Raw genomic sequence first — 25,693 nt, 5'->3', positions numbered from 1 at the left:
GTTAAAACTTTCCCCCAAATATCTCGTGTCAAATTTTTCACTTAAAAAAAAAACAGAAAGGAAAAAGATAGGTGGAAACATTCGAGAGACCAAGACTCCATCCCTACCCCATCAAAGCAGCATGGAAGCATTAAATCTTCTGTCTAGAAATGAAAACTATACATATGAAGGAACTGGCAAAGCTCCCAGCACAGAGATGTATGTATAAGTATATATATATATACACACTTTGAGTAGCGCTCGAGTCCATAGGTATATCTGAACACCGCTGCAATTTCGCCTTTAACTCCTCACTACCAGCGCGTACCTGAAACTCAGAAATACAGCCCTGGATCTGTATTATTAACTTGCATGGCAAACGTGACCGCAGAAATGTCGGTTTCTGTCTGGTGGCATCAATAAACTTCAGGGTGAGTAACCAGACTTGCTTTTCCCTGCAATCTTTTAATGATTTTTCTGTTCGAACAATTTACAGTAAAGTATTTTACACGTCTGTCCTATCAGAAGAGCTTTACTGTTCGATTGTAATGAACGTAGTTACGAATTTTGCATATTTCAGATGTTTAAAAAAACAAAAACAAAATTATTATTCCTTTATACTACGGGTTTTCTGATCTGTACTTTCCCCGTTACAGGCGATGGGGTCAAAACAAAGCTTAGTAAAGGACTAACACACGAGGAGAGTCGAGATGCTGTGTCAAAACCTAATGACCCTGCGATTAGAATCCATGGTTTAGAGTTTGTGCGGTTAATGGAGGTTACCCGTCGAAAACTCCTTTCGTCTGACACTTAATTTGTGTTGAGCAGCACCCTAGACTTATCACCGGACTGATATGAAAAGAGCGGTCCTTCTGTGCTAATAAGCAGATGGACTGCAGGACAAGACCGAGACGGAGTGTGTGTGGTGATTAATATCCACAGTCACCGTGTGAAAGACTGCTGCAGAAATAGTAGGGTTTCTGCATGCATGTTTTTTCTAGAGATAAAAAAAGACAGTGTGTGTGTGTATGTGTGTGTGTGTGTGAGAGAGAGAGAGAAGATAGAAAGCAAATGTATTTGTCGGAAAACACCAGCACTTATTTGCGCGAGTTTAAGCCAACATTTCTATTAATCTCCGTGTGTGTGTGTGTGTGTGTGTGTGGGGCTCTTATCCCAAGCTTATTTACTGAAGTAGTACACGTAAGCCAAGTGCACAAACCGAAGCCAAAGCTCTCACAGGGAGTCTTAAGGGACACAGGAAGAAGAGTGGAGGAAGAGAACGAGAGTGAGTGCGAGGTTATGTTGACCTGGTGCAGTCTGAGAACGAGGGGCTTGCAATAAAAGCCCATAAACTGCTGTGCAAAGCTGATGCTCTCAACCACCAGCAGATACGGGGAGGATTTCCTGTGGGCTGCCGTGGCCAGTGTTCGCTTTAGATCATGGCGAGTGAGAGAAAGAGTGCGTGGTGCGCAGTGTGTGGAAAAATGGGGCGAAACCTATTTGGAGATGCTAGGACTTGCATAGATTAGTCAACGAATATGTTCACTAGTTCATGCTGTGGGGACGTTAACTAGTCGTGACGGGTAAGGAGATGAAGGCAGGAGGTAAAGAAAGAAAACTAAATGTACTTCTGTGAAGATGGAGCCAATTCTACATACTACTAATAAAATCCTTTGCTTTAATGGACCAGAAGTACTTTGAGTTCATTTGGAGAGGTGAATGCAATGCCACTCAGCTAGTTTATACATGGTTTAGATCACTGGATTTGACACAATCCAGACTTGTTTTCGGTTTTGCTACAGAGACCGGAGATGAACATCAGTCCGTACAGGATTTCGCAGAGTTTTTTTGTGTGTGATTGTTGCAGCCAAAAATGCTTGATTTTGCTGGGTTTTTTTCCCCACAGTGATGTTTGTTGGTAAATGAGACCTTTTAGCTGTACTCGTGTTCAACGCACGTGAATCGAAGAGGACTTTGGCTGAATGCGCGTGGTGATGACGTACGAATACGCTGCTGTTTCCTTGATTTTGCGTTAATGTCTGCGATCGCAAAAATGGCGGGATCCTGGAAGGACTGCAACATGATGGAAAAACGTCCTAGACACTGCTCTAGATGTTGTAGATGAGCTGCTCTGGTGTGCTGTGCACTCGCACTTTCAGAATCACTTCAGCTGAGCCAGCAGGAGAGCATTTTAAGAACTGGTACATACATAAATAGTGTAAGTGCCATAAGGGCAAAAAACATCACCAAAACCAAAAACATGACGGCAAATAAATAAACAAAAGAGCAAATCAGAAATCACATTCGTGTTGCTGACTGGACATGGCCTGTGATCATCACAAAGAAACTGCTGTTCTGGAAATTGCTGAATTGCTGCTCCGTTTCCGGATTCACTGCCCCATTTCCGGATTCGCTGTCACGTTTTCGAATTCGCTGCACCGTTTCTGGATTTGCTGTCGGGTTTCCAGATTCGCTGCCCCGTTTCCGGATTCGCTGTCGGGTTTCCAGATTCGCTGCCCCGTTTCCGGATTCGCTGACAGGTTTCCAGATTTGCTGCTCTGTTTCCGGATTCGCTGCACCGTTTCCAGATTCGCAGTTGGGTTTCCAGATTTGATGCGCCGTTTCTGGATTCGCTGCACTGTTTCTGGATTCACTGCTCCGATTGAAGATTCAATGTCAGGTTTCCGGATATGCAGCCTTGTTTCCAGATTCGCCGTCACATTTCCGGATTTGCTGCACCGATTCCGGATTTGCTGCTCCGATTGAAGATTCGCTGTCAGATTTCCAGATTCGCTGCACTGTTTCCGGATTCGCTGTTGGGTTTCCAGATTTGCTGTCCCGTTTCCGGATTCGCTGCTTCGATTGCAAATCCGCTGTCGGGTTTCCGGATTCGCCGCCCCCTTTCCGGATTTGCTGCTCAGTTTCCAGATTCGCCGATCCGTTTCCGGATTCACTGCTCAGGTCCCAGATTCGTCGATCCGTTCCCGGATTTGCTGCTCTGTTCTCTGTTTTTCCAGTTGTGTTTCTGATTTGTCGTCATGTTTCTGATTTTGTTAATGTGTCGCATTCACGGCCACTATAGTAATCTGAAGCGCAGATTTATTAATCTGCACATTTATTGCACCGATTTGTTTATGTTTATTGTTAACGGTGTAAACTATAAAGCACCAAAGCTGGAAATGTAACTGTTTGTAGTTTTTAATTGAAGTGCAATTCGACGTGTTCTTCGCTGCACAAATAAAAGAGCCAAAAAACACTGCTGAAACCAGTTTTTAATATTATTGGCTGAGGAATTAGAATTAGTAATCCTCCATGTTCCTGAGTTTCTGAGGTGCCTACAAAGTACACATTCGTGATAATAATAAAAAAAAAGAATTAGGGAGCACTAAAAGCTGAATCATTTTGAAAGTCCAAGTAAATGTCAAAGCTGTCAATATTGCTGAGATAATATCATTGCAGGCATTAGAGAAAAAGAGGCCAAGTACAACTAGCCTCAGCCGCCATATGTGTGTCCTTCATTGCACTATGCAGTCAATCCTCAATGTCAACACATTTTAAAATCCTGCAAAGGGAAAAGACTGCCTACAGTACTGTGGGTTATACGCTGAGAAATTAATACCAAGCGTTAGGATCAATCTGAAATGTTCCAACTATAATAGTGTCATTATGGGCAGTTAATCCCAAATGATCCATATCATGAACCCAAAAGCACTACAGCGCATAACTGACTCTCAATGACTACATTAAGAGTCAATGAAACATGGACTATGCAGTCCACTGTGCAAGTCGTGTCAGCTAGCGGGCAGCAGGGGTGAAACAAAATGGTGGCACTGTGTATAAAAAGGCCATGTCGGCTTTCGGCATGATGGGAAAATATCATCGAATAAAATGGTCCAGGCGCAGAAAAGAGCCATTGTAGAGTGAGTCAGCTTTTAAGCGCTCTGGCAAAACACCCAGGAATCACTTCGCTTAATTTGCCAAGCATAACTCAAACGAGAGGGAGCTGGAGAGAGCCGGACAGAGACGGAGATTAAGATAAGTGTGAACAGACAGTAGAATCGTCCTCGAGCGAAGGCCTGAAATGCGCTGGCCAATTACAGCAGATGCTTAGAACGGATTAGAACGACAGAAGATGGAGAAAATAAGCAAAACATAGTTTGTGGTGAAGAAGTGAGGCACAAAATGATGGGTCAAAAAGACCCTTGTGGATTTCTCGCCCTCTTTTTATTTTTTATATACGCACAGGTATGGTGGTATGTTTGTAATATCAAAGAGCCTGCAAAATAACATATTTCATAAATAAAGCCATGAAAGAAACAGTCTACTCTGTAAGGACGGGGGTCAGCGAGTGTTCTAGGAAACACACCAATAAAACAAAAAGTATGAAATAAATTTACATATATAAATAAATATGAACAGCTTCAGGACCAATTCTAGTTCCAAGAGCACATAGCAAAGGAAAAATATTAACTGACCATATGTGTGCGTGTGTGTGTGTGTGTGTGTGTGTGCGCGTGTGTGTGTCTTGTTTAATATGTAATATGATTTCTCTGGCACGGCTGTGTTTCTCTTGGCTTGGAGATCAGGAAATAGTTGTTATTCAGTGCACAAAGCTGGCTGAGCTTTCTATACGCTCTGTATGTATGTATGTATGTGTGTGTATGTGTGTGTGTGTGTGTGTGTGTGTGTGTGTGTGTGTGTGTTCCAGAATTGTGCTCCATACACAATGAAGTGAATTTAGAGTGATGGTGGAAAGCAGACCCATATGTTGAAAGAGCAGTCCCTATCAACGCGAGATGTGACAGACACACACACACACACACACACACGTTCCACACATCATGGCATTGTCTACAAACATCTGTAAGATGACTAATCCACACAGATGAATGTAAATGAAGGACCAGATGACTTATGTTACGTAAATGCAGGAAGACGGCAGTGTACAGCTCACACCACAGTGTGACAGTGCGACTCGAGAGTGATGAGTGGAAGGACTCTGGCCTGTTGCATACTGTAAATGTCATGCTGGAGTCTAATGAACTTCACTCTAGACAGTTAGACTACGGGGAACACGTGGGGTTGTGCGTTCTAACTTTTAAGGAGTCGGATTCGACTCGAAAGCCGACATTCGGACATGAAAAGTGGCGGAAAATGTAACGCTGCCCACACGTGCACTTCTGTTCACTCGGAAATAAATGTCCCAGCCATTAAAAAAAACAACAAAAAAACGAAACAGAACAAAACAAAAAAGCCTAATTGCTATCCACAGCATCTGTAACGTACCACATGATCATTTGATCATTCTGCCAACCCCTCCCCTCGTACTTAGTGAGGAACAGAAAAACCCGATATCTCACACCACAACTTATATTGGAAGCCTGAGGGCAGTTGCTGAAATAGGTCAAAACGTGATTAAAATATGCGAATACACAAGTCAAATAGAAAACAAGCACTCCACTCAAGCAATCGCCAGTGACACGGATTCAAGATGAAGTTATAAATCCATTTGAATTGCGGGGGGGGGGGGGGGGGGGGGGGGGGGGTAAATAAATAAATAAATAAATAAATAATCACTTTCACACTGAGTAGAGGTTCCTCCATAGAGGCAGGTTAATCATCCTAAACTCCTCATTTACAACCCCACGACTCCTAATGCCCTCTTTCTATTGATTAATCTAGTAAATTCTTTTTTATATTTGATTATTATTTTTTTTTATATACAACTGATATTTATATTTTCAGTTGAATTTGGGGAGACCACTTGAAGCATTCGTCGTGAACTTATTGCTTTGGTTTGATTTGTTCACTGCAAACAGCTGAAAGTCTGTAAATGTCGACAATAAACCTGATTTGCGGGTGGTGGTGGGGGGGGGCATTTTGATTGCTACTCTAAGTGTGTTTTGAGTAAACGGGCTTTCCTTTCTCAGTACAGGACACTACAGATCCAGCTAGAGATTAGTCTGCTTCCATTAGAGTCTCGGTGAAAAAAGGAGGTCTTATCTGTGAGTAAGTCTACAAGTTCCTGGTGAGAAGATGTGCGTGTGTGCGTGCGTGCGTGTGTGCGCTCGCGAGGGACTGAAAGACAGTGGAGGAAAATTGCTTCTCTAGCTCTTCTCTTTACAAAGAAAAATTATTTTTCAAGCTCCATTTTTGCCCTCGCAGCTTAACTTACAAACAATAGGACACGTTTAAGAGTGTGTGTGAGTGTGTGTGTGTGTGTGTGTGTGTGTGTGTGTGCCAACATGTGTTTCATATTTCCTTCGCAAGCACATGTGTTTTGTAAACACAATAAATACTGAATGGCACCTGATGGAGGCGCTGTGGGTCTTTACCCAAGCCTTAATCTTTCCTCCTCTCTTTCTTCTCCCTCTGCCTTTCCTTCATTATTATCCCATGCTCTTTCACTGTTTCTCTTTTCCTCTTTCGCGCTTGTCTGTTCACAACATGCCACTTCTCTTGATCTAGCTTCTTGGTGCTGTGTCACACAAAAATAAAACTGCAAATAATAAATCAGTTTTAATGTGAGCTTTTGTTCCATATGGTCATCCATCTGGATCAGAATAGATGAATTGATTGTGTGTGTGTGTGTGTGTGTGTGTGTGTGTGTGTGTGTGTGTGTGTGTGCGCGCTGTTTGGGCTCACTGTCAAAATGGCACTCATTAAAAGCCCATCAGAGCACCACACATTTGTGGTTGTTGAACTCTAACGGATCCAAGCTTTATTTGTGTCATGCTGTACTGGCGCTCAAGTGTCAATCAACCCTTAATGCTATCAGATTGGAGCTTAAAACCGAGCTGGGCTGGGGTGTGTGTGTGGCTGGAACTTGATGTGGGACTTATGGGGATGTGTGCACGATTTATTGCAAGGACGAATGTGTGGGTGTGTGTGTGCGCACACAGTAGGCATACCCAGACTCATTTTGATTGGCAGGTTCTCTTTGCTGGCCGCCTCCACGAGCTGCCTCCTCACCTCCATCACTGCCTCCTTCTGCTTAGCGACGAGCATCGTCTCCCATAGCGACCGCGCTACGGCAGACCTGTGGAGCAGAGGGCGAAAGAGGTCAATTGCGGGTGAACATGGGTCAGTAATAACTCAGCCCTGGAACTAATACAGTTTCATTGTGCAGTGGAGCAAGAGGCCAGGGTGGGCTGGGCTTACAGGAGTAAACTCCTCCTTCTCACAGCTACGGGTTGATATGATTGGCTGAAGACATTTATTTGATTTCCCTCCCAAAGACAGAACTAATGCTACTGTGCACAAGAGGCACGCCCGTAGCAGCCACGCCCACTCGTTGAGTCAAAACAAAGAGCTCTGGTCTCCTCAAAGACTGGCCCAAATTGTGCTTGAAGACTGCATTTTTAGTGTAACTAATTAGTCCTGTTAACAGAATCGTTCTTCTATTTAAATCTCGACGAGAATATACAATCTCGGCAAGAGATCGCTTTCGTTTAGTTTCATTTACTTGATAAGACGACATGAAAATTCACGTCTGCCATTATTCAAGCTTCTTCTGGCCAGACTTAGCACGCTCTATAATCTTAATATATTTTATGCATTGGACTTTTCAGATTTGTTTGTCTTAAACCTTTCAGCATAGAATTTGCAAATACTATGGACATTTGTAGTATGTTTTAAAGTTGAGTTCTGTTGAGGGGCAGTGGTGGCTTGGTGGTTAAGGCTCTGGGTTACTGATCAGAAGGTCAGTAGTGCCAAGCTGCCACTGTTGGGCCCTTGAGCAAGGCCCTTAACCCTCTCTGCTCCAGGGGCGCTGTATTATGGCAGACCCTGCACTCTGACCCCAACTTCCAGACATGCTGGGGTATGCGAAGAAAAGAATTTCACTGTGCTGCAATGTATATGTGATCAATAAAGACTCCTTATAATTATCATGTTGATAGAAAAGTGCCATCAAAAGAGTGGAACCATCCATCCACCCATCATCTGTGCCGCTTATCCCGCACAGGGTTGCGGCGAGCCTGGGGCCTATCCCAGGGGACTTGGTCACACACTCGCACACCCATTGACACACTATGGACAATTTGGAAACGCCAATCAGCCTACAACACACGTCTTTGGACCGGGGGAGGGAACTGGAGTACCCGGAGGAAACCCCCGAGGAGCAACGAGAACATGCAGACTCCACTCGCACAGGGCGGAGGCATGAATTGAACCCCCCAACCCTGGAGGTGCGAGGCAAACGTGCTACCCAATCAGCCACCATGCACCTGACCACCTTATTTCCATCTTATTCCCAGTTATTTATTTAAAATAAATAAATAAATATGTAAACAAACAAACAAACAAATAAATAAATAAGAGTCTATAAAATTTAAGTAAGGGTGGATTGATACAAAAAAAGAGGATTCCAACTTCCTGTCAGTTTTACAGTGAATAGCAATGGACAGATGAAATCACTGACACCTGACGATAATCAGAAAAGTATTTTAAGCATGCGTGTATCGATATCGTACTGTCCTATCGTCAAGCCTGTATGCTATAGGAGGTCAAACCTCTTAACCTGATCCTGATTTCTGATCCGTTGATCATGAAAGCTTTGGGGGGGGAATTAAACGTGTTAATTAAAATTAAAAGGTGCCTGATACGAGTAATACACCACTTGCCCTGCACACTCACTACAAAGGTAGAATGTAGAAACGTAAAGCTGTGGTAATGCACAGCACACTGGCTATTAGTCATGAACTCACCTAAGGTCAAGGGTCATTTCAGCCATTCCAAGAACAGAATAAGGGGGAAAACATGTGTTTATATATATATATATATATATATATATATATATATATATATATATATATATATATATATATATATGTGTGTGTGTGTGTGTGTGTGTGTGTGTGTGTGTGTGAAGGAAGGGTTTTATTTTTATTTGTTGCGAACTAAATGCTGCGTAACCCATTACCATCCAGTCCGCTGCAGTTCACGGTCATAGTTCAGATGGGAAGATTTGACCACATGGATACAAGCAAATCAATCCATGATGTCTTTTCTCTCATCCCTCCTCCAGACATAATGTGTGTGCATGTGCTTATGTATAGCCAGTCATATAGCAGTTCACACTATTTCAGAGAATGTGCAATAATGTGTAAAAGAGAGAGAGTGAGAGAGAGCGAGAGAGAGAGAGAGAGGAGATAATGATGATGATGAAGAAGAAGAAAATGAGAATAAGAGATCAACCAATGTATGAAGTTGGGAGAAAAATTGAGGGTGTGTGATGTCAGATCTAGAGCAGGAAACCAAGAGAACAAGAAAAAAAAAGAAGAAAAAAAACCCCATCATGAGAAGGACGAAGGCGAGTGGCGCATGCGGGGGTGTCTCACTGACACACAACCCAAATGTTGAATCGCCTATGTTTTTCTTTTTCTCTCCCCCCACCCCTCTCTCTCTCTTTCTCTCTAACTGTTGCCATGTGTTGCATCTCAGTTGTAATATGTTCCAGACGGGGTCCTGGCAGAAAGACCCCGACTCCGCCAAACTCCATCACTCCCAAAAAACGAGGCTAAATAAGCAAGAGAAAGAGGGACAAAAGCTGAGCGGTTTGGACCTGGACTTGTTTTTTGTCTATTGTGAACCTACACAAGAGAAGTTTTGAGAAGCGTCACATTGTGTCAGCTGACTCAGCTTTTACTCTGTGGAAAGAGAGGGAGAGAGTGTGCGAGAGAGAGGGAGAGAGAGAGGGAGAGAGAGAGAGAGGGGTTAAAGGGATGAAGGCTTCTACAAAAAGGCCCACCCCCCCACAACCGTCTGTGCATGCTGGTGTGTATAGTATCCATGCGTGTAAGTATTGTGGTGTCCGGTGTAATGACTCTGCATGTCACATGCAGATGTACACATAGTCAGCATGGTTCAAATACCAGAGTTAAGACAGGGTCCACCCTGTGTGTATGTGCGGCAGTGTGTGTGTGGGTCTGAGCGAGTTTTCCAGGAAGGCGAGGGGTCCAGATGCAATGCAATATGGTTCCAATTTACCCCCAAAAATCTGTCTTTTTCTCTCCTTCCATCCCCCATTTCTTTCACCAGGCTACACGGCCCAGCCATGGGGATAAATGAGTAAGTGCGTAAGAGTGTGTGTGTGTGTGTGTGTGTGTAAGTAATGTGAAGACTGTTTTCTGTGAAAACATCAAAATGTTGAGTCAAGTATTTCCACCCTTTTCTTTCTTTCTTAATTTTGTCCCTTATTCATCTGTCGGTATGTGTGTGTGTGTGAGAGAGAGAGAGAGAGAGAGAGAGGAGTGTGTGGGGGCGGGGGGGCGGGGGGCAGTTGAACTCTTCCTGGAAATCCATGACCGAGCAGTAAAGAATGAGATTTAACTTGACTAAATATTTCTGAAACCCATCAAATCTTCAGCCTACGCATGCAGATGTATACACACAGCCACGGAGTCATCACACACTCATTCATAAACCCAAACTGACCTGTGACAGAGCTGCAGCTGGAACACGGCGAACGAGGGGGTACACCCAAGGCTCGTGGGGCGCAAACAGGGGTCAGGAAGCACAAGGGCTATTTTACAACATGACAACAAAGTCCAGATCGCTCTTTATATCGAGCAAACCGTTCCTAAACGCCGAAACACTGTACAAACCGCACCGCTTATACACCACAGATATGGAGACCGCTTCTCTTTTTAAGGATCCTCTACTCACGTTCTACACACATGACAAGAAGTTTAGAGACATGTTTGTCAGGAGGTTTTTTATTTTATTTTTTATAAACGATCAAGAGTGACTCTCGACCATTCACGATGTTCCACATGCAAATTCATTAACACGGCCATGAAAACTGGGCCGTGGTAGCTCAGTGGTTAAGACGTTGGGTTACTGATCGGAAGGTTGTGAGTTCAAACCCCAGCACTGCCAAGCTGCCACTGTTGGGCCCTTGAGCAAGGCCCTTAACCCTCAACTGCTCAGATGTATAAATGCAAGTCGCTCTAGATAAGGGAGTCTGCCAAAAATGCTGTAAATGTAAAAAGCACAGGTTCTAAAGGGTCGGTTTTTGCCTCCCATCACTTACGTATCATCATCACGACTTTCCTGCAAAAGATAATCGGCTTTGCGTCAGAGAAACCAAGAGGAGACTGGCTGATGGGTTTGTCGAGCACCTCTGCAACACCAAAATAAAAGATTTCTCTTTTGTTGTTTTTATGGAAGCAAAAAAAAGTAAGGAATCCTGGAGAAAGAGCTCATCGACAATCTCGGACATTTGGAATCCCATGAAATGAACGACGTGTAGTGCTCACATCAAACATCAGAATGGGGAAAATGTGATCTCAGAGGCATTGACTGTGGTGTGGATGTTGGTCCCAGAGGGGCAGCTGAGTATTTCAGAAACTGCTTTGGGGATTTTCCATGCAAAATAGTTTCTAGAGTTTACACAGAATGGTGCAAAACCCCCAAAAAAATGCCTCGTTGATGAGAACGCTCAGAGAAGGATGGCCAGACGTAACTCAAACGGCCAGTTTGTTGTGCTGCGCTCCTATCAGACGGGAAGGGGAATGTAAGGCTACAGTGGGCACCACTAATAAACACATAGTGCAAGTGATGTAAAGCATAGCAAGTCAATAAAAATAAAGACTAAAGCAAGATTTAAACATTAGTTAAATTGAAGTACAACCACAATTCCGAAAAAAGTTGGGACAGTATGGAAAATGCTAGTAAAAACAAAGAGGAGTGATGTGTAAATGTACTTTGACTTGAATTTAAACAAAAAAACGTATAAAGACAAGGGATTCGATGTTTTACCTAATCGACTAGTTTTTTGAAGATAAATGTTTATTTTGAAATTGATGCATGCGACACGTTCCAAAAAAGTTGGGACAGGGGCAATTCAGGACTAATAGCGATGTGACGAGTTGAAATAAGAAGGTGATGTGAAACAGGTGAAGCAATCGTCTAATCATAGTATATAAGGAGCCTCCAAAAAAGGCCTAGTCCTTCAAGAGCAAGGATGGGTCGAGGCTCGGCAATCTGCCAACAGATGCGTCAGCGAATAATCCAACACTTTGAGAACAACATTCCCCAAAGACAAATCGGTAGGATTTTGGGCATTTCACCTTCTACAGTGCACAATATAATTAAAAGATTCAAGGAATCCGGTGAAATCTCGGTGCGTAAAGGGCAAGGCCGAAAACCACTTCTGAATGTGCGTGATCTCTGATCCCTCAGACGTCACTGTCTTAAAAACCATCATGAGTCTGTAATGGATAGCCTGACATGGACTCGAGAATACTTTGGTAAACCTGTGTCATCAACACCATTCGCCGCTGAATCCATTGATGCAAGTTAAGGCTTTACTATGCAGAGCAGAAGCCGTACATCAATACTGTCCAGAAGCGCCCCCGACTTCTCTGGGCTCGGTCTCATCTGAGATGGACAGTAGCACGGTGGAATCGTGTTTTGTGGTCCGACGAGTCGACATTTCAAATAGGTTTTGGACAAAACAGCCATCGTGTTCTCCGAGCCAAAGAGGAAAAGGACCATCCGAGCTGTTATCAGCGTCAGGTCCAAAAGCCAGAGTCTGTCATGGTATGGGGACGTGTCAGTGCCCATGGCATGGGTAACTTGCACATCTGTGAGGGTATCATGAATGCAGAAAAATATGTACACTTTTTGGAGCAACATATGCTGCCATCCAGAGCAGGACAACGCCAAACCACATTCTTCTTGGATTACAAGCGCATGGTTGCATCAGAAGAGAGTGCGGGTGCTAGCATGGCCTGATAGAATGGCCTAGCATGTATGGTGCATTATGAAGCGAAAAATAAGGCAAAAAAGGCCCTGTACACTTGCTCAGCTGAAGAAATGCATAATGGATGAATGGGGGAAAAACCTCCACTCGCTAAACTTAACCAACCGGTGTCTTCACTCAGCGCCCAAACACTTAATAAGTGTTATTAAAAGAAAAGGTGATGTTACACAGTGCTAAACAGTCGACTGTCCCAACTTTTTTGGAGTGTGTTGCAGTCGTCAAATTTGAAATGAATTGTAAATTCATAAATATAATTTTACTTAGATGCAAAAGCTGATACAAAATCCAGACTAGTTAAAACACTTCAGAAATGCTTTCAGTGAGATTATACTTGGATTATAAATGATCACGGGAGGAAAAAAAGCCATATGAGTTTGGAGAACTCAGAACATGTTGGAGACTTAGCAAATGTGAGAAGAGGTTCTCTGGTCAGGTGGAACTTTTTGACCTTGGAAGAAAGGAAACCCGACACTGCTCAATACCCCGAGTAGACCATCCCAGTGAGGCACTGGAGCATGATGGTGGTAGTATCATGTTGTGAGGATGCTTGCCATCAGCAGGGACTGGGAAATTGGTCAGGGTTGAGGGCAAGATGGATGGAACCAAATACAGCATACTGCTACTCTGGATTGGTTCAAAACCAAAAATCTAAATCAGTCAAATGGCCCGTCAAAGCCCCTGACCTCAAACTGAATCCGAAATTCGCTGTTCACCAACCATCTCCATCCAATCTGACAGAGCCTGAGTAATTTTGCCAGGAAGAATGGGAAAAATATCAGGATCCAGATGTAATGTACAAATCTGATAAACACTTGCAGATGTAACAACAGCCAAAGGTGGTTCTACGGAATAATGAATCAGGGGGGTGAGTACTTACGCAAGCAACATATGTCTGCTTTTTTGCTTAATTATCTGTCACAATAAAACAATTTTGCACCTCCAAATGTTAGACATATTGTCTAAATCAAATGGCAAAAATGCTGATCAAGTCCAGATGTGGAATAGTTCAAGACTGTACCGTTCATGGCTTGACTGTTGCACTTCTGAGTACTAGCACCAACCCTTGTGATTGATTTCTTCATAAAACTATCCTGCACTTGTCTTTAATCAAATGGTAAAAATAAGTTCCATAGCACTTTTATCTCTATTGCCCCATCAATGTGTAAATGCATGAACTGTGTGATCTACAACAGACTTAAGACTCTTTGGAGAAAACGCTTAATAAACTTGTGTGTGCATTAAACATCGCTCCAGAGTTATGAGTGAGCAATAACAAAGTTGTCTAAGCTCTGGAAAATGTCAGACTGAATAATCTAGCAATATTACAAACTAATAAACATGTCTGCTCATTAAGGCTCTGTTTACCACTTAATGTGTCTCGCTCTTATTGCAGAAATACTCAACAATTATCTGCATTCAACCCGGAGCAATGACACTATAATTATAGCCATTCGCTAATTTAAGCTAATCACCCGCACATTCACGCATTTGAAGCAAGCCAAGACACCTGATCACCACTGTGTGTGAGATAAGATTATACTGTGCATTGCAGACTCTATTAGTGAAGTGGGAAGGAAAGAGAAGGTGAAGGGAAGGAAAGGGAAATGCAGGGAAGTGCATGGAAGTGCAGGGAAGGGATGGGAAGTGCAGGGAAGTGCATGGAAGTGAAGGGAAGTGCAGGGAAGGGAAGTGCAGGGAAGGGAAGGGAAGGAAAGTACAGGGAAGGGAAGGGAAGGAAAAGGAAATGCATGGAAGGGAAGGAAAGTACAGGGAAGGGAAGGGAAGGAAAAGGAAATGCATGGAAGGGAAGGAAAGTGCAGGGAAGGGAAGGGAAGGAAAAGGAAATGCATGGAAGGGAAGGAAAGTACAGGGAAGGGAAGGGAAGGAAAAGGAAATGCATGGAAGGGAAGGAAAGTGCAGGGAAGGGAAGGAAATGGAAATGCAGGGAAGGAAAGGGAAGTGCAAGGAATGGAAATGCAGGGAAGTGCAGGGAAGGGAAAGGAAGGAAATGGAAATGCAGGGAAGGGAAGGGAAGTGTAGGGAAGGGAAGCGCAGATAAAGGCAAGGGAAGGGAAGGAAATGGAAAGGCAGGGAAGGGGAGGCAAGGCGAGGCAAGGCAAGGCAAAACAAGGCAAGGGAAGGGAGGGTAAGGGAAGGCAAGGCAAGTGAGATTCTGGATGACAAAATTATAATTCCTAGGTAACTCAAGAGGCCTCAAGCAATCGATCATCTTTTTTCACAGATATTACAGATACCAAAGACATACAGAACAAAATTATAATGCAAACATCTTAGATTTTTGTCTAAACTTATTTCTTAGCTGTTTATGTGCATTAGTGTCAGAAGAAAAGAACTATTTCAGTCATTTTGCAAATATAAAGAGGTATTAAGGGAGGGACTCTGGGACCTGCAGTAACGGGAGTAAGTGTGAGCCGAAGTCTGCAGTTGCTGTAGTCCGTCAGCTAATTTCCTTACAAAACGGGATACCTGAGAGAAATGGTGCCATTTTAAAGGCAAAGGTTGGTCACACCAAATACTCATTCAGGTTTTACCATTTATTGCAGTTTATAATCATTTTTTTTATATTTAGAAACGTTTCATTTCATCATTTTTGAAAGCATCTTTGCTTTATAGATTGTTTTTCTGCCTCAGGCAGTGCATAATACTGCATGTATATTATATACAGAAATATCAGTATACATTTTTTGCTTTCTATTGCAGGTCTTATTGCAAAGTGTATTTTGTTGTAAACATTCTTCTCATTCCTGTGCACACAAATGTGATACAAGCTTAAACTTTTCTTTGCTATGCTCAAATTTGAAGTTGTGATTAATGCATTTTTCACTCTTGGTGCACATATACCATTTATATCAATACAAACTATGTCCAAGCACAAAAGAAACACACTTCATATTCCAAACTCTGCCATCTGCTACTCAGTGCAAGTCATCGGAGTTCCTTGAACAGCAAATCTTAGTGATAGACAAGACCCCCCCCCCCCCCATACTCCACACGTCTTAATTCTATTTGTGTTTACTTCGAGTATGACTTTAGTCGGATTAAGGTCATCAATAATGGCTGTTTACATGCTAGTTTCTTAATCGTCTTAATTTCGGATTATTGTTGTCCATGTAAACGTACTAAACTGTCTAGAGGGGTTTTAGTATTGCATGTCTGACAATATTAGATTTCTCAAACATGTTATTCACTACCAGTCAGTACTGTGCTGTTCGTTACATGTTCCTCAAGGTGTGTGTGTGTGTCCAAAACAGAAATGCATACAAAATATAATATACATTTATAACATATTTATAATATAAATGTGTTCTAAATGTCACATTAATATCCATCAAAAAGATCTAACTCAAGTTGAGAAAAGAAGCTACCTATGACGGTAAAATACTTTTTGAACCAAAAAAAACAAAAACAAACAAATAAACAAAAAAAAAAAAAAACCAACCTAACGCATTTTCTTCAGATTAATGACATTGAAACAGATTTGCAATGGATCTGAAGCCAATCCAGGAAACAGTAGGTATGATGTCAGGACGCACCCTGGTTGGTACATGGTTCCAGTCCCATCAAAAGTCTCCATGCACACACACATTCGCACGCTCGTTCACACATAGGGGCAATTTAGAAAATCCTGGACTGTTTTTTAGAGCTGTAAGGAAATCCGCAGATGTAGGCTGGGAGTACTGGGAGAACATGTGAAAAGCCACACAGACAGTAACCCAAGCGCAGGATCGAACCTGGGAGCCTTACTTCATCTTCAGTAGACGCTTGATCTTGGTCAGTATACCAGTGGGAGCTTATACCAGGGACACTGGCCCAAGGCAGGCATATATACGTCTGTCTCTTTTACTCCACACTTCGGTTTTGATCCCTCGAGAACGAGACCATGCAAGCTTGGGTGCATTTGAAAATAGGTCGAGCGTGCAAAAAGTGGAGCCGAGAATCGATTCCCAAATGAATAATGGCAATCCTGTGATTGAATTGGAACGAACATCACTGCAACTGAAAATGTCATCTATTCTTAAAATGTACTGACAGCAGCTTTATAGGCAATAGTACAGAGTGAATTTCCTCCTAGTGGGGAGCTTTCTTCCCTTCAAAGTAGTAGAGACTACTCTCTTGCCATTACATGCCTTCATTCCCTAAAGTGATTCTGGGGCTCTGAATTCCCGTATAAAGGTTGACCTAAAGGTGCTTTATGGCCGGTCTGTTTGGCCATGCTGGTTTCATGATTCTGAAACCTGCACTCTTCTTTCTAGGGCTTCTTGAGCAGCAGGCCCAAGGAGCATCCCTGGCACATAGGACATGTTTTGCAGGGTTGAATTACACATCCAGCAAGGCAAGCTGTCCTAACCAGACTTACCGTGTGTTTTAACCATTTGTAACCTGGAGAGTTCTAATGCCAGCAGTAGAACAAAAGAGGTAAAACCTCCTTAAACGCATTGAAACCTCATCCAACAAGTAACAAAAGACCCCAGATAAACATCTAAGGAACTGCAGGCCTCAATCACCTCAGATAAGTTCAGCGTTCATGATTCCACCATTAGAACGAGACTGGGTAAAAACGGTATCCTTAGAAGAGCTGCAAGGTGAAAACCACTCGCCAAAAATACCTTAGTGACCCCCCCCCCCCCCCTTCGGGATGAAATTCTATGGACTAATGGGTCGAAAGTGGAAAGTTTTTGGAAGACATGCATGTCTTTACGTCTGCTGTAAAGCTAGATGTAAAAACATGGTGGTGGTAGTGTGATGGTGTGGGGATGCTTTGCAGCTTCAGGGCCTGAGTGACTTGCCATAATTGACAGAACCATGAATTGTGGAATTGTGCTCTCTACCAGAAAATCCTGAAGGAGAATGTCCAAGTAATCAGTATCTGATCTGAAACTCAAGCACAACTGGGTTATGCAGCGAGGCAATGAGAATAAGTCCACCTCTGAATGGCTCAAAAGAAACAAAAATAAGGTTTTGGAGTGGCCAAAACCTGACTTGAACCCCACTAAGATGCTGTGGCAGGACCTTAAACACATTGAAGAGCTCAGTTCAAGCTCAAGAAGCTTCCAATGTGACTGAATTAAAGCAATTCTGTAAAGAAGAGTGGGCCAAAAGTGAAAGACTGATCTCCAGTTATCAGAAGTGTCTGGTTGCTGCTAAAGGTGGCACAATCAGTTAAGTTTAGGGGGCAATTACACACACACACACACACGGTCTACAAGTCACACTGAACTCATTTACACACATCTGCCTTTATTTATCAAAGTCTATCCACAACCTTATGAAAACTCATGAGAAAGGATCCCTTCAAAACAAACCGACTAAAACACCAACCCACGGCAGCTACTATTACAAAGACACACACCGAGGCATGTCTCACACAACCGCACATGAAAATACAGAGAAAACCTCTACTGTACAAACTAAATAAGTAGTGCTGCCCTCACACTGCTAGTAAAAATGCCAGCGCTCTAGCAGGTCAAGAAGAACAATTCTCCATTCAGCAGTCTGACGTGTGTGAGGTCTCCCAGTGCAAGTCAAACCCAGTGACCACCCATACCACCCCAAACACACACACACACACACACACCATGCCAGCCGAGCGCCTCAAACCTACAGCTACTGTAAGGCACTCCAGTATTACAAAGGAAAATAGCCTGCAATCAGGAGAGCTAAATTAACCAGACCTACTATTAGAAGACAAAAATATAATCTTTTTATAAATATTATATAGACTTTTTCACTATGTATGCCTAGAACAACACAAAAGGAGTCATTAAATGTATGTCACAGCAGAATAGAATATGGGTGAGGCCCACCAGTAACAATAATAATAGCAAAAGAAGGAAAACCTAAGCCAGTAAAATCCAGGGGTCTCATTTACCAACCGAGCATATACAGAGCTTCGTGCATAAAGCCGTGCAGCCGCAGGTTTCTATGCATAGCGTGATTTATCAAGTTCTGCGTGTGCATGAGGATGTGCTTATATTTCCACATACTTCTGACTATAGCGGGTAAACTGATTACGAGGAGCTTCCGTCCCACTTACTGTCGGTCACGCCCGATCAAACGTAAAGTAAAATCGCATAAAAGGAAGGTCTAAAGATGGACTGGGCCGCTACCTTTGCGGAAGGATGAGCGTGAGGAGTGGATCATCATTCGGTTTAGTTTGTCCGGAGCAGTTTTAGTCGATCTCTACTCTAGGACGTTTTAGCCACAGGTACATTTCGAAAAGAAATTGGAGACAGATCTGGGATTTCTGGGCGGCTGTAGCTCAGGTGGTAGAGCGGGTTGTCCACTAATTGTAGGGTTGGAGGTTCGATTCCTGGCCCACATGACTCCACATACAGAAGTGTCCTTGGGCAAGACACTGAACCCCAAGTTGCTCCCGATGGCAGGTTAGTGCCTTGCATGGCAGCTCTGCTACCATTGGTGTGTGAGTGTGTGTGTGAATGAGCTTTGGATAAAAGTGCTATATAAGTACAGACCATTTACCATTTCCCAACCCAAGTCACATAATCGCTCCCTCCGGGGTTTAACGATCGCAGAAATGAACGCAAAATCATGCAAACTCTGCAATATTTGGAGAAACTTACAATTTTTCAAAACGGCCACAGATTTTGGGTTGAGACGCTTCACATGATATCGTCACGACGCACGTTTGGCCGAAGGCCCTCTACGATTCACGTGAGTCGAACGGGAGTATAGCTAAAAGGTCTCGTTTACCTACAAACAACGCTGTGAAAGAGCGCGCGAAACAATTTCGTGTGATCGTGATTTCGATCACTCTTCCGCAAAGAAAAAATCTACAAGCTGCATTGTAAATTTTGAAAAAATGACGCAGCAATCACAAAAAAAAACCCTCGAAATCCTGTTTGGCCTGTATAACAACACGTCTAACTTTCGTTCAGGTCGCTAACGCTACAATACATTTCCAGACCAGACGGCGAAAGCAAATATGACAAATTTTCATATCATCAGGAATTTCTAAAAGTAATCAGGATAACCGAATACACGAATACTTATAAATTATTTTTAAAATCGTATCTATTTATTAGACAAACCACTCGCAAAGGTGCCAAAGAAACCATTTGTGTTTTGCTCTACTTCCTCGTCTCTGAAGTTCACCTCCGCAGACCTTTCTGCATTCTCCACATCATCCTTAATGAGCAGTGCCACGGGCCGACCGCTTGGCTTTTTAAAAGGAAGTCGTTTACCCTATATGGCGATTTGGGGGCGTTCCTTTATGCAAATCATTGTGGGTATGCACAAGCGGATCAATTTAGAATATGTGGGATTCATCACTGGCCTTCGCACAGAGGCGTGTGTACGCATGTGTGAGAAACACCAATTTTCTCATGCGTACTGTCGACACTCATACACACATTTTGAACGCTGATTCGAAACGCTTTGATAAACGAGACTCCTGATTTTTCACGACCCTGACCTGGATGAAGATGAATGAATGAGTGAACAAATGAACAAATGAATGAATCAAATGTGCAAATTAATTGAATTAATGCATTTAGATCAATGTAAACATTTGGAGATAAAAAATAAATAAATAAACAAATAAGCAATGTTTATTCATAAGAAAGGATGCTTAGGTCTTTAATTACTCTTCCTCATGTCCCTTCCTTGAGTCTTAGCTTCACCTTCTGTATAGAAGACTACTCATCACCTGGCTTCTCATATGCACAATCTGAAATGGAAATTCAAAACACAATGTAATTGACTCTGCTCTAAGTAGCTTAGAAGGTGGAAATTTCAAACATAGGCTTGCATCACATGAAGTGCCTATGCGCTCTGGATGCCTTCTCTCTCTCCATGATTTTTTTGAGTGGATTTAAAATAAAAAAAAACCCTTGATACATCATTAACGATAGTAATCATTGATTGATGCTAGGACAGAGGGTCAAGGACGTACCAATTAAGAATACTGAGAAGAAACCAATTGAATCATAAGGTACATTTGCTTGCTGAAAGTGGCCTGGTTCTCCTCTAATGAACTTAAAGAACTTCACCTCCCACTGAGCTTAAAGAGGAGGAGAAAAGCCGAGCCACCCAGAGCGAGCGAGAGAAAGAGAGAGAGAGAGATTTTGCCCACTCGAACCACATGAGAGGCAATGGGAGGAGGAGAGGAAGAGATGACGAGACCCGCCTGAGCGTAGAGAACATGACGGGTACTGGAGGTAGACATATACCATGCACAGACTCACGAGGCATGTATGTGCACTCGAAGACCTTGTCTCAAATGGATTAAGCCCAGAGGTTGTCCTTCAAGTCTGTGTGGACCTACAGTACAGGAATCGCAAGCATTTAAGACAGTGATTTACTACATTCCGGGATGTTGTACGGGTTAGTGATTGTACAGTTGCACGGCACTACTCCAATAAACTTGTGTTTTGATGTTTTTCATCATTTTCTTATTCGCCGACTTTACGGCAATATCCACACTACTTTAAACAGACCACTGGGTTTTCTGCGATCGTTGGAACCCAAAACGCTCGATTTCATTGCGGCTTTTTCCCCCCCAAAAATGTGCGATGCAACTTGCAGAGTGTTTTTTTTTTTTGTGTTTTTGTTATGGAAAACTACTCGAATTGGCGAAACTGCAATTGCACAAAATGGTTTTGCACAGTCTTTCGCAGTGATGTTTGGTGGCGAGACCTTTTAGCTGTAGGGTTGTGCCGATAGACGATGATATCGGGGATCAGTGATAGTCAGAGATACGTCAAGACGATATTTGAGACTCGTTTCCCCCGCTGTTAACAATCCAACATCGCACTGCTAAGCACAAAACTATGCTATGTACACAGCGTCTGTGTGTACGTAAGTACTCATGCGATATATCTTTGGAAAGCTAAGATTCGTGTATTTCGATTGATACAAATCGTTTCAAGATGCAATCACAACAGCAGCTACAATCAATTGCATCTCTCAGACCACCGACGTACAAACAAACAATTACACAATTGACGCAACTCGCATATGAAGGCTCATAGTAATCCACTGATCGATAACATCCCAACAACTCCGTTTAGCTGTTCTCATGTTCAATGAACGTGAATCGAAGAGAGCTTTGTCTGAAGGTGTGCTTTGATGATGTCACATGATGTGTCTCGGCCCAAATCGGAGGACAATATGTGGTAATTATGAAAAAAAATTTCAAGGTCCTCCCAATATTGCGGCGTTTGCTCAATCTTACGTTAATTTCTGCGAACGGAAAAAAACAAACAAACAAAAAAAACAGGAAATCCTGAAGGGACCTTGCAATTCTAAACACACCTGTGTTTTGTGAGTGTTCATAGCTCCGGTAGCAATCGCAACAGGTTTTGGGTCAGAAATAGGGGGGTGGGCGATATGACAATCTTAGATCGTGAATGACTCGAACGTCTCCACAATCTGGTTTTACAGAGGGATCGCACCGTATACTAAACGCATTCTGTCAGACAACCAACCATAGCAAGTTGATTTACGAACTCGACTTTATTCCATTTGCTAGTCCAGCTCACATGCTCCCTGACGGACACATGAGCAAACTAATAATAGCCAAGAGGAGGCGGTTCCTTAGCTTGGGCTTCCTACTCGGATTGTTTAGCAACACATCGAATGCTGTGAAAAAATTCTGAATTGGTTATATGGGACTGCTGGAATTTGGGCAACAGAAACAGCGGAAACAATGCTTGTTTGCAAAATATGCAAAGGCAAGCCTGGCAGACCGAGGAAACATGACACACAAATTTGTTTAAACAAAAAAGTTTGGTTGCTTGTTCACTAACTTGCAAAACAGTCCAAACATAAAACCAAGAAACCAAAAAAATGTGACAAACCTGTGGCGTTGTAGATACCCCCAAATTTGTAGTAATTTGTCGTCATCCCAAAACAAGGTCATTTGTAAGTTGTAGTAACCCCCATCTAAGAACCGGGACAACCTACAGCCTTGCTGACGTCACCAGCACGTGCAAATGAGGCTCCAAATGCACTATGTGGATGCAATGAGATTTCAGACATGCATATCAGCCCATGATGTACTCATCATCACTCAGGCGGTCTTTAATACGGTGTACAGTATCAGACTGTTCGATACAAGGTTCTTGATTCGATACACCCGCGTATTGTACACTATATTCAACAGGCTGTATAATAAAGTGGTCTATTCCTCATAAAATACCACTTATGGAAGATGTAATCTTTTAAACCTAATCGAACCCACACTGCCTCTGAAAAAATAACTTCGTTCTCTTCTTGAATCAGAATAGGAAACACCGGCAGTGTGCCGCAGAACTATGTTTCCCATCAGCCTCGGCACATCACACGTACTTGAGACAGGTTATAATCTAATCAGCACTTGTATTTAAAGTGCACCTATTATGGTTTTTCAAATATTACCTTTCATGTAGTGTGTTATAGAGCTGTTTGTGAATGTAAAAAGTCTGCAAAGTTTCAAAAATCAAAGCACAGGACAAACGGAGTTATTGACTCCCAAAAGAAGGAAGCGATTCTGAACAGCTGAAATGAGTCGTTAGTGATTCCAGACTTACTTCCTGTACAAACCTGCGTAGGTTTCTTCATTGGCTGCTCGGTGACAGACGGAGCTGAAACTCGTGATAATACTGGGCGTTTCCTTTTCAGCACATGCTGAATTGTGATTGGTAGACCAATCACAACAGACTGGGACTTCTGACCAATGAAAGCAGAGTATGCTCTCCGAAAGGAGGAGTTTAGAATGAATCATTTAGAAGGAATCATTTAACGAGTCGTTTGTGAGACTGGGGGGGGGGAAAGGTAATGCTGCAGTTTAAATTATGAGCACGTTAAAGTGTTTTTTTTACGTTGGAAGCACGTAAATCTATCGTATGAGAGCTTTTAAATAAAATTCGGCACGTTTCAAAACAATAATAGATGCACTTTAAGTCCTGTCTTCGGTAGCACTCATGGTCTAGCTTTTAGCACCTTTCCTCGTGTTTCATTAACGTTCCCATGTTTGCCAAGGCATTGGTCATGTTCTAGAGTTTGTTTCGGTGTTTCACCTACTAAATGTTATCCTGACAGTTCCATGTTGTTAAGAGTCTGAATGGATCACACAGACACTGAGTAATTATTACATTACATTTATTCTGCTTTCATAATGTTGGGCATTTTTAATAAACTGAAAATGGGAACCTGAGTCACATTTTCAGGCGATGCTTATTTTTGCTGTATGGAGACACTGTCGTTTCATATTGTACCCAATTCAAATTTTGCGCATTGCCTTGAACTGCTTGTATAAGGTATTTGATTCTCTAGTACATATGCCCTAACTCATTTTGTCTACAGAATCAGAGAGGGAGAGAAGCTCTGATGCTGTTTGCTGGTCCTCCTGCATCGCCAACTCTATGCCATCTGGGCCACAGTCAGCTCCTGTTTATTGCCGTGGAGATCTGGCAGTGTGGTTTTGCTTGACGCTGTGGTGCTACTGCAATACAGTAATGACTGTGATCATTAGTGGGGATGTGGTGCTGGTGAACATCATGTGGGGTTTTGTGTGTGTGTGTGTGTGTGTGTGTGTGTGTGTACTGTTTCAAATGTGATGACTGCTAATAATTTCACCTATGATGTCGTGACCCCATAGTCTCAGTGGGAGATTTAATCAGGTTTTAGCAATCCTGCAATCAAGTTCCACTAAAGCTCGTAACTTCAGACCTCCTACTAGGAAAAATGAAAGAAAACAACCCCTCAACTCAGAAGGGGTCAGGAAGATCTCCTCATCCTCACATGACATCATATCAACATGGCTGCTCAGAGCATCAACAGTAAACAAAGTAAGACATCTTTACTTTTAGAAGAGTTGTATTGTATAGACTATTACTTCAATCAAAACACACACACACACACACACACACACACACACATATATGCAGTCATGTGAAAAAATAAGTACACCCCATGGAAATTGTTGGCTTTTTTTAACATATTTGGACAAGCAAACATTTGATTATCTTTGAAACAGTGCCTATTAATAAAGTTGATATACTTGAACAAAACCACAAGGAAAATTAGCTTTTTCAATCATTTATTCAACAGAAATATCAATAAATGTTATAAGTAAGTATATCCTGGGCCTCAGAAGCTAGTATTGCCCCCTTTGGAATTTTTGACCACTCTGCCATGCAGTATTCTTTCAGTTGCAAGATGTTTGAGGGTTTTCTTGCATGTCCTGCCCGTTTCAAATCCCCCCACAACATTTCAATGGGATTCAGATCCGGGCTTTGACTAGGCTATTCCATAACTCTCCGTTTCTTCTTTTTCAGCTGTTCCTTGGTGGATTTGTTAGTGTGCTTAGGATCATTATCCTGCTGAAAGATCCACTTTTCATTCAACTTCAACTTTTGGACAGATGGCCTCGCACTATCTTCAAGCACTCTTTGATATGATGCAGAATTCATAGTTGAATCAATGAATGAAAGCTGTTCAGTCCCTGAGGCAGTGAAGCAACCCCAAACCATAACATTTCCACCACCGTGCGTCACAGTTGGTATGAGGTGCTTCTCCTGAAAAGCTGTCTTTGGTCGGTGTCAAACATGTCTGCTTTCACTGTGGCCAAACAACTCTATCTTTGATTCGTCTGTCCAGAGCACATTATTATAAAAGGCCTGGTCTTTTTTCCCTGGCACGCCTCCCATGCAGGTCAAATCTCTTTCTGAATGTAGAAGCATGCACTTTGACACCAACAGTTGCAAGACTTATTAGCAGATTCTGTGATCAAATTTTGAGGTTCGTGGAGATTTCCATTTGCATCAGTTTCAGTTTCAAAGATGATCAAATGTTTGCTTGTTGAAGTATGTCCCAAAAGCCAACAATTTCCATGAGGTGTACTTATATTTTCACACAACATATACATACATACATACATACATACATACACACACACACACACACACATTATATATAGGCACC

General features: G+C 42.5%; 2 protein-coding genes across 4 annotated transcripts in view; both read right to left on the bottom strand.

Moving 5' to 3' along the window:
* The window catches only part of gmds (GDP-mannose 4,6-dehydratase), a 300,682-nt gene that overhangs the window by 157,555 nt on the left and 117,434 nt on the right, over positions 1 to 25,693 (bottom strand). The gene's annotated exons all lie outside the window — the stretch shown is intronic.
* LOC128600974 (sec1 family domain-containing protein 2-like) overlaps positions 1 to 25,693 on the bottom strand; it is an 82,512-nt gene that overhangs the window by 51,268 nt on the left and 5,551 nt on the right. The window contains exon 3 of the mRNA XM_053613799.1: positions 6,891 to 7,018. Coding sequence (XP_053469774.1) covers positions 6,891 to 7,018 — 128 coding nt within the window. The remainder of the gene's footprint in view (positions 1 to 6,890; positions 7,019 to 25,693) is intronic.

The sequence above is a fragment of the Ictalurus furcatus genome, chromosome 25 (genome assembly GCF_023375685.1).
Source record: "Ictalurus furcatus strain D&B chromosome 25, Billie_1.0, whole genome shotgun sequence".
Lineage (NCBI taxonomy): Eukaryota > Metazoa > Chordata > Actinopteri > Siluriformes > Ictaluridae > Ictalurus > Ictalurus furcatus.
The sequence above is the reverse complement of the archived record's forward strand: the minus strand, read 5'-3'. Positions and strand labels throughout refer to the sequence as shown.